General features: G+C 46.9%; 1 protein-coding gene across 1 annotated transcript; it reads left to right on the top strand.

The window, feature by feature from the left end:
- Positions 1–548: 548 nt before the first annotated feature.
- On the top strand, positions 549–9,161 carry LOC150000834 (unhealthy ribosome biogenesis protein 2 homolog). The gene is made up of 4 exons (XM_090290260.1): positions 549–846; positions 3,505–3,592; positions 6,516–6,655; positions 8,964–9,161. The coding sequence occupies exons 1-4, from the start codon at positions 814–816 to the stop codon at positions 9,159–9,161; spliced, it is 459 nt and encodes a 152-aa protein (XP_090146386.1). The 5' UTR covers positions 549–813.
- Positions 9,162–9,366: the final 205 nt, after the last annotated feature.

The following is a 9,366-nucleotide window of genomic DNA, read 5'->3' as shown; positions in this document are numbered from 1 at the left end:
TCAGCACAGCCAGAGCACCCAGAAAAAGATGAGCATTGTGAGAGACAGGCCTCAGGAGGCCTCAGCAGAGGTGCTGGTTACAGGTGGCTGTGTAGGAGGGTGGGGGTTGCAGGTGAGTGCTCCCAGGCTACGTAGGGAAGGCTTCGCCACCCAGATCTGGAGCCTGTTCTCTCTGTGATCTAGGACAATAGCTGAACATCTTCAACTAGAGCTGATTGTTAAGAAATGTAACAAATGAAGTTTGATTACAGACATGTAGAACTAATGCTCTTTTTAGAAAAATATTGTTCTGTTGCATCTGATATGACGTTTTCTTGTTCTGAGAAATTGGATGAATCAACTCCCTGATGAGAAATTACTTCTCATGGTAGATGAATCCCACAAAAAGTGTGGCCCAAAACGGCCAAGTCCATGGTCACCCTGAGGGATAGGACCCTGGCCTCCTTGTCACCTCAGCCTCCCCACCGACCACATCAGTGTATCTGGGAGTTTGGACGTTCTTACCTCTGTCACTTCAGTTCTTACCTCTGTTGGCTTCAGCTTTTGTCACTTCTTTTGAGAATCACCTTCATTTTCTTTCCGTGACTCCTTCTTGGCCTGTAGCTGCAAAACCGAGAGGCGTGCCAGGAGCAGCCGGCGGCCCCGGCTGTGGTGGAGCCCATCTTGGACGCGCTGGCCGCCCTGCTGCGGCAGGGGGAGGAGGCCATCCGCAACCCGCACCACGTCAGCCTGGCCTTCAGCATCCTGCTCACGGTCCCCTTGGAGCACCTGCAGCCCACGGAGTATGGGAGCATCTTCCCGAGGGTGCACAACATGCTCTTCTCCATCCTGCAATGCCACCCGAAGGTGAGGGGGAGGCGCGCCAGGGTGCCAGGCAGCTGGTCCGTTGTGTGCAGGGTAATTTTGCCTTTAGGAAAGCAGTAGTAAAATGTCACTGTTGCAAGATAATAAAAATAACGATTTGCTAAGTAAACAATTGGCTGCAGTCATTGCCAGGGCCAGAGTGGCTTCTCAGGCACAAGAATGCTTGACCTTCCCACTGGGCCCTTTGGGTGAGTTTATCTTTGTTGGATATGACACTTGGAACGGTGTACGAGCTATTTAAGGAAACTCATTAGGAATTACTCTTTCTGTAGATCATGTATTTAAATGGCACTTACTGGCTTAGCTTTGTTCTTGGGTTTGTAATTCAGAAGGATCTAGAGAGCGAGGTATCCTAAGTTCCAGTGTTTAGCATGCTGCCTTTTAAATTAAACTGACACTGGAAACAAGTGCCTTAGAGAACAGATTTTAGTTCGGCCAATATTTATGTTTTTGTTTTTTAAAGATTTTATTTTTTATCTTTAGAGAGAGGGGAAGTGAGGGAGAAAGAGAGGGAGAGAAAACATCAATGTGTGATTGCCTCTCGTGCGCCCCCAGCTGGGGACCTGGCCCACAACCGAGGCTTGTGCCCTGACTGGGAATCGAACTGGTGACCCTTTGTTTCTCAGGCTGGTGCTCAATCCACTGAGCCACACCAGCCAGGGCCAGTGAACATTTATTGAATATTTGCTATGTGTCTCACTTCACCACTACAGCAAATTTAAGTAGGTGGTAATCCCATTTTATTGATAAAGAAACAGAGTCTCAGAGTCGCTAAATAACTTGACCGATGTCGTCAGCGAAGATTCAAGACTGGATTTCTCTGGCCAGTGTTCTTTTCACTGCGCCATCTCTGTACGTGGGGTGCATGGGATATGGAAGAGAGACCCGTATCCACAGGCATATTCACATAGTTTTGAGTCTTTTAATGTTCTGAGGTTAGAGACCTGCCAGCAGAGCAGTTTTGAAAACATTTATTCTCTGGCAAAGTAAGCACTCACGATACTGGGCCTCACTCCAACGCCTTCCTCATGTAACAGTTGCTTTTGGCGCTGTCTGTCTTGTCCACGTCTTTGTTATTACATCTCTCTGCAGACTGTTAGAGTTCTATGTGACTGCACAATATAAATGCAGGAGCAGTCAACTACAGACTGAAACTGCAGCCTTGCAGAAGATTCAGGATTTTATGCAACTGATGAAAGTAATGTTGACTGTGTAAATCTGCAAGACCAGTAACAAACGACCGTTGAGCAGAAGTGGGCTGTTGAATGAGAGAATTGACGAGGATATTGATGTGGTATTGCAGTAGTGGGTGATGTGACCAGTCACAGCTGCTCACCCGCATCTAGCCCGTCGGGTAGAGAGCGCGACGAGGGGCTCCATGTGGTGCATGGTCAGGATCGGCATTGCGCGTAGTGGGTCTGCGTCGATAAAAGCACCAGGCCAGGACCTGCTGAGGTGGGTCCGAAGGCGTCAGGCACCGGGCAGCGAGCCCGGGTGGAGCGCTCAGCTGAACGATCAGCAGCCGGTTCTCAGCATGTCACACGTTACAACTATTTCATTCTCACGACTGGTTTTTCTCACTTTGCAGATGTGGAAGCAGGCAGAGAAGGGTTGGGTCATCTGTCCAAGATCTCATGTTAAGCCAGGCTTGAACTCAGATAGTCTGGCCCTGGATTTGTGCACTTTTAATTATATGATAGCAGAGGATTAACAGATTTCTTGGAAGATCTGATGAATGTCTGGAATACTTTTGCAAAAATGACCTTTTTCTGAACACATTGCAGAAGCCGATCATTTGACGAAAAGAATGTGATGTTATGTTACCAAGAATTAGGTTGGATAAAGTATATGAAAGAGAAGAATTCCGGCACTGGCTTTACTGTTCGTTTGTTCTAAGAATTAGAGCAGTGCTGTCCGGGAGACGTTTCAGTGCTGGGAGGAACGTTCTGGATTTGCACTGTCCAGCTGGTAACCGCTGGCCACACGTGTCTTGACCAGTTGAAATGTGCTCTAGGAGCTAGATGACTAGGAAGTGAATTTTAATTTTAACTCATAAGTAGCTACATGTATGTGGCTTGTTTGTGGCTGCTTCACTGGGCAGTATGCTGTTTTGATCATGATCTAAGGATGGTTGAGTATAAAAGAAGCATGTTTTATAATTTTTGTATCATTTTCCAAGATAAAGCCCCAGCCAGCCCTTTTCATTACTAAAACATGAGATGTTTTGATTCTTACTTTAAATGGGTTTGCTTTATGTAATCTTTTTTTCTAGTACCAGTTATATTTAAATACATTGGCTGTTGTTTCTTATATTATTTATCTCTACCCATTTCCAGAATACACTAGTAATAGCTTACAGTCGAAGACACAGATTTAGCAAATTCTAAAGCAGGATTCCCACATTACATTCTTAACGTTATACAGCATGGAAGCCCCACCTCCGACCTTAAATGTGAAAGAGTCAGGTAAGGTGGGTGAGCGATTTCCCCAGAAAGTCCAGGGAAAAGGAGGTTGCCGCAACTGTTTTGAGCATCCTGATAGATGAGATTAAGAGGGAAATAAAGATGAGCTTCTTTAAAGAGAAATTGAAACAAACAGTTACCTACGTATTTTTATATCTCTTGTCTGTTATTGTTGCAGGTAATGCTGAAAGCCGTCCCTTCTTTCTTGAACTGTTTTAATAGGTTGGTGTTTTCAGTTATCCATGAAGGACGGCAGAAAGATAAAGGTAATGGGAGTCACGGTGTCAGCGACACGATTTCAGACGTGTTTATCTTGCAGTGTCTCTGGCCACATATATTACTGAGAGTAAAACCACCCAGTTGAGTTTAAGTAAGAGAAATATTCAGATCATCAAATGAATACTCAAAACAATTTTTTGAAAAATTTTAAACTGTCACAATTTTTTACTGTATCTAGAACAGTGAACGCATTTGATATTTTCTAATTGAAATAGTTATTTTTCCTGGGGGAAAAAAGATCTAGAGTCAAGAAATACTTATTCTCATAAAAGGGGGATGTAAAAGTGACTACAATCCCATTCTCGGTCTTAAGGACTTCATATGTATATATATATACATATATATATTTTTTTTTAAATATTTATTTATTCTATTAGAGGGGAAGGGAGGGAGAATGAAAGGGAGAGAAACATCAATGTGTGGTTGTGCACCCACAACCGGGGACCTGGCCCACAACCCAGGCATGTGCCCTGACTGGGAATCAAACTGGCAACCCTTTGGTTCACAGGCCAGCACTCAATCCACTGAGCCACACCAGCCAGGGCAGGGCTTCATATTTTAATGGGGACCTTACAAAGGAACGGGCAGTTGTGGAGCCATCTCACCCTATAAACGGGGTGAGTTCCTCCTGCTCCCTTCCCCCCATTCCAGCCCCGTCATAGCCAAGTCTTGTTTGTTTACCAGTGATGCAAGCTGCCATTGACAGTAGCATAAATTACATACATGGCTTGTTTTCCAGCCTTGGAGTTTGTTGATTTCATGCTAAATTTCTAATTCGTGGAAGAGTCTCATTAATTAAACATTTGCTTACAAAGTGAGACTGTGGCACTATTTCTAATTGGCATAGTGTGGACCAGCCTCACGCTGTCCGATGTGCTAAGCATGAGGATAGGGTGTGAGGGGAGCCCTGGCCTCAAAGGAGGGGCTTTTAAGTCACCTCGGAGAGCGTCAGGGAAGACCGTGGGCTGGGGTTCGGGACTGACTAGGGATCCAGGAGTGGCGCTCAGCTCCTCCCCCTGCCAGTGGGACTCAGTCTAATAGGGTCAGACGTGTAGATTTAAGCTGTAACTCCTTAAACCAGCTAACTTCTGTGGGAAGGGAAAAGGTGTAGTTAACACTGCACTGTAATTCCCAAATTAATCTGCCTACCTGGGGGGTCAGTCTGGGATTACACGGGCAGGTATTTGGGTCTCTCTCATGCCTGGTGCAGAATAAGCCTCACTGTGATATTGTGAACATGTTTAGGAGCAGGATGGGAAGCAGGCTCCTGGGCCCACTCTGGCCTTGGGCAGCTGGTGGCAGCTGACCACAGGGCCGTGTCGCGGCCTCTAAGGCCATTTCTGAGCTCTGCAGCTCGTGAGGGCCGTCTGGGCAGGAGGTGGGACATGGCAGTGCAGGGAAGGCCCTGGGGCCAGCCTCACCGGGCTGTGGAGCGGAGCCCTCGTCACGCGCTGGCACGGGGGTGGCCTGAGTGCCCTTGAATGTGTGTCCTTTGTTCCCAGTGAGCACAGGCGTACAGTGCTCCTGCTCGGCTGTGTGCTGCGTGGCCCTGTGGCCTCCGCGTGGGTGCGAGCCCAGGCGCCTCCAGTCGGCCAGGACTCGGCTCTCTGCTGTATCCGTGGCCTCACTGAGTGGAATTTTAATTACTGACTCCCTTTTGGTTGGCACCTGATGCCCTCTTTACTGACCACACATTAAATCTGGCATTCGCATTGTGAATTGCCTGCGTATGTGGAGCAATCTCAAAAGAGAGAAGGCAGGAATGCTGTATATTACACGTTCAAGTGCCCCACTAGAGTACATTGCCTGTTGAGAGAGCCAAGTGAATGTTAACAGTTTACAGGATTTCATGAAATTTCATTGAACTAGAAAAATTGCAATTGCACATAGATGTTTGTATGCATGATCAAGGTCTTAAGAAAGACACCGTACGTTCTAAAAATCAGATTTACTAAGGCATAATATATGAGGAACAAAGAGCATGCATTTAAAGTATACAACTTAATGCAATTTCATAGGTAACTACATGCAGGAAACCACCACCACAATCAAAATACAGAACATGTGCATCATTCCCAGAAGATTCCCTTTGCAGTCCATTCCCTGAGCCTGGTGCCAGCCCTAGGCGGCCCCTGATCTGCTTTCTGTCACTGTAATCTGTTTGCATTTTCTAGAATTTTATACAAGTGAGCATATCGCTCTGGTGAATGGTGAAAGCCAGGGCGGGTTCTCTGGTCTGTGCAGGGGCTCCCCACACAGGCTCTGTTGTGAAGGCCTGGGGGGCAGCTGTAACCTGGGCCGGGGCTGCCATTTCCGAATTCTCGATTTAGCTCCCTTGCTTGGTTTAAATTCTTGAGTGGGGTTTCTTAAGGGTCTGGATGGCCCTGGCGCCTTAAGGTGGAAAGAAGTAGGGATCAGAAATAACTCTGGGAAGATAGTAATGATGATTGAGTCTTACATACGTATTTGCGTAAAAAAGAAAAATTCTACACTTTCTGAAGTGTAAGGAGGCAGCGACATAATTAGGCCATTTTATTTAAAATCATATGTTAGAAACCATTTCAGAGAGAATTTTCCATTTCTTCCTCCCATTTTAAGCCTGCCTTGTAGAAATCCGTCTTGCCTTTAAATACAATAGCTATTCTTGATTTCATCCTAAAAAATCTTGATTAGTCTCAATAAACTCTTAATACAAACCATGTACTCTTGATTAGTGTAAGTGTTCTTCCCTTTGTTATGGAGATAAATATTTGGACACGTCCTCTCCCTCGTTCTGTGCGCAACATAAGCTAATTCAAGGGCGGGAAGAGTGGAGGCTCTGAGTAATTTGGGGCCACAGGAAGGGTATCACGTTGGAAGAATTAAAGCACATGGTCTGGAACTAACGGTTTGGAAACACTGCTTCTGTAGGGAGCACAGATGGCCTGCCGGTGGCCCTGGAGTGTGCCCGCCTGGTGGAGAGGATGCGCAGCCACGTCGCAGCTCAGGCCGAGGGCTTCACAGTGGTCGCCCCCTTCCTGGTGGCCCAGTACGTGACGGAGGTGCAGAAGGTAAGCTGGGCTGACGGCCTCCCACCAAGGGCTTCCGTGTGGGGTCCCTGTAGCAGGGCTTCTCAACCGAAATGGCAGGGGCCGTTTTGGGCCTGCTGCTCCTCTGTTGTGGCAGGGTGTCCTGCCCGTCCCCAGGTGTGGCGTAGAGCTGTCGGGGATGGGACAAAGTGACGTTCAGGGGGCTGTGGTGCTGTACATGGAAGACACTCAGTAACTGTTAGGTCTCCTTCTTGCTCTAGTGCGAATCTTGGGGCCTGTTCTGGTTAGTTTCTTGAGTGGTCCCCAGGTTCAAGAACAAGAGTCTGTTTTATCTTTCATTTGTTTTTCAGTTTAGTAAAAAACAAAGTATTCCGTATGCATTAGAGGCTCCTAATGAGAGAGCCACACATCTTTCTAAACCAGAAAGACATTGCTGACATTCGTTATGGCTGGAGAGCAAGTACAGCTGAGGAAGCCCCTTTGCCCCTGTCCCCTGTGTTTCTGTGGAGTGGGGTGCTCGTTCAGTTCAAGCAGATGACCTGATAGGACCGTGTCTTTCAGCAGAGGCAGCGAGCGACTCTGCAGATCTTGCCCCCTCCATGCAGTAATGTGTCACAGTGGAGATGAGTCAAGGAATTATGGTCACTTTTCTCTTGTACCCATAGATCAGATTTACAGCTGTCCCTGTATGATGGCTTAGAGTGAGTATTAAAAGCTGCTCAGAGATGTTTCATTTATTGGCCAGTGATCTTCATGTTGTAGGACTTGATTTTTTTCTCTTACTTTACAATAAGTTGTCTGAAACTTAAAGATGTGATGGTCGTGTGGTTTTGGTGCCACTGGCCTCCTGTCGCCCACCAGAGCGCTCTGCTCTGCGCTGCACTAGTGAGGTCCCACCCGTGTAAAGGAACTGTTGTGGGCTTGGGTCGCGGCCTCAGTGTTCCCGCTGGGGAAGTAGTTTCACGCCTTTTTGCCTTTGGAAGTGGAGTTATTTGTTTAGTGTGTGATGAGTGAATGAACGAATGAATGGTCACCTTAAAACGTGCTCACCCTGCCACTGGTGAGATTAAGGACTTCCTTTGTTTTTCATTTGTCCTTTTTGTTTTATTTTTTCTTTCCCTCCCCAATGCCTTACTGTGAAGTCACAGATATGGCAGTGCACCTTCCATCCTTGAGTGTTTTTACTTATAAAACAGTCCAATTTAAGGTGGTGGTCTGCCACACAGTTTTTGAACTGTCAGATGAAAATGGTCATGACTTTGAAGAATAGTACCTTTTTAGTGGCCAACACAAATGGCCTCTTTAGGAATCTGTTGCCCAGTGGTTGCCTAGGTGACGCAGACTCCTCCCAGTTAATAAGCTCTGCCCCACTGGAAGCTGTGATTTGTAGATGACCTCTTGTAGGTCATCATGACATGAGTCAAGAATCAGCCACAAACCAGGCCTCTCAGCTGGGACCTCTCGATTGCTTTTTGCTTTCAGCTTCTGGGCCATTCAGACTCTGCTCAGCGCCAGGTTCAGCTGAAACCTGAGTGGGGCCTGTCTCTGGGCCTGTTGTCTAGATACTAGTTTGAATCTCTGATCTGAAACTTTGTGCATGATATCTAATACGGCTGCATTGGGGCTGGACTGCCCACCCACCCTGCTGTGCTCCAGATTTTAGTTAACCCAGAATTTCAGGAAAGAAATTGGTCCCTTTAGGCACAGGGACCAATCCAACCATTCTGGGGCAGTTAGCAACTTTGGGCCCGTTGTGCTATTATAGATGGAAATAAAGTTATCCATTAAGTGGTAATCAAATCACTTCTGATGCAGGGTGGAGTAAGGTGATCTAGTTGCTAATCACCTGTCAGTGATCTACTTGGAGAGTGTCAGAGCTGCCTGTTCACCTGTCTGTTCACCTGCCTGCCCTGCCCTGGGGGGAGGCGCCAGTCACAGTAGTAAACATTGCTTCTGGTTAATGTAGCTTCCAATGGGACTGACCATGTGGAAGAGTTTAACACCATGTGCAGGCGGCTCTTCCTATGATTTTTAAATGTAGAGACCAATTTTTAAATGCCCCCGTTAAACAAATAGATATCATGTTCGTCTTTTCAAAGCTGCCCCTGGGGTGTTTTATTCCAGGTCTCTGTTCACTTGAGTTGGCTTCTATTTCCCCAAAATATAAACTTTTAAGGTATGAATATTCAGTCATGTAAGTTGTATGCAACATGATATTTTAAAAGAAGCATCTTTTCTCAAGTTGGAGGCGGATGTTGGAATTCCGTCAGGTCTCCTGTGGGCCCGGCCTCAGCCTGTTTGCTCTGACGGACGGTGTGTCCTTCCCCAGGTCACCCTGTCCCCGGCTATGAAAGGGCCCCTGCAGGAGGGCATCTACCTCCTCCTGGACCTCTGCTCCAAGTCGGACGTGCAGTTCCTGCGGGCCTCGCTGCCGCTGGGAGTGAGAGACGTCTTCAAGGAGCTGCACCACGACTACGTGAAGTACCACAAGGCGAAGCACGAGGGGGAGAGGCGGTACACGGTCTGAGGCTGCGCGGCAGGAGGCGGCGTCGGGTGTCCCACTCACAGTGGGGATGAGTGGAAACCCTCCTGGGACTGTTTAATGTACATATTGTATTTTACAGTCATGTTGTCAATGCGGAGTATTTTTTAACATATTTCTCTGTGTAGTAAGTATTGCAATAGAACCCTGAAAATAACATCTTAGAATGAGGTGCATTCAATAAAAAATG

Source organism: Furipterus horrens, unplaced genomic scaffold, assembly GCF_987537825.1.
Source record: "Furipterus horrens unplaced genomic scaffold, mFurHor1.1.pri manual_scaffold_10, whole genome shotgun sequence".
NCBI lineage: Eukaryota > Metazoa > Chordata > Mammalia > Chiroptera > Furipteridae > Furipterus > Furipterus horrens.
Note: the sequence above shows the minus strand (reverse complement) of the source record. Positions and strands in the feature narration are given on the sequence as shown.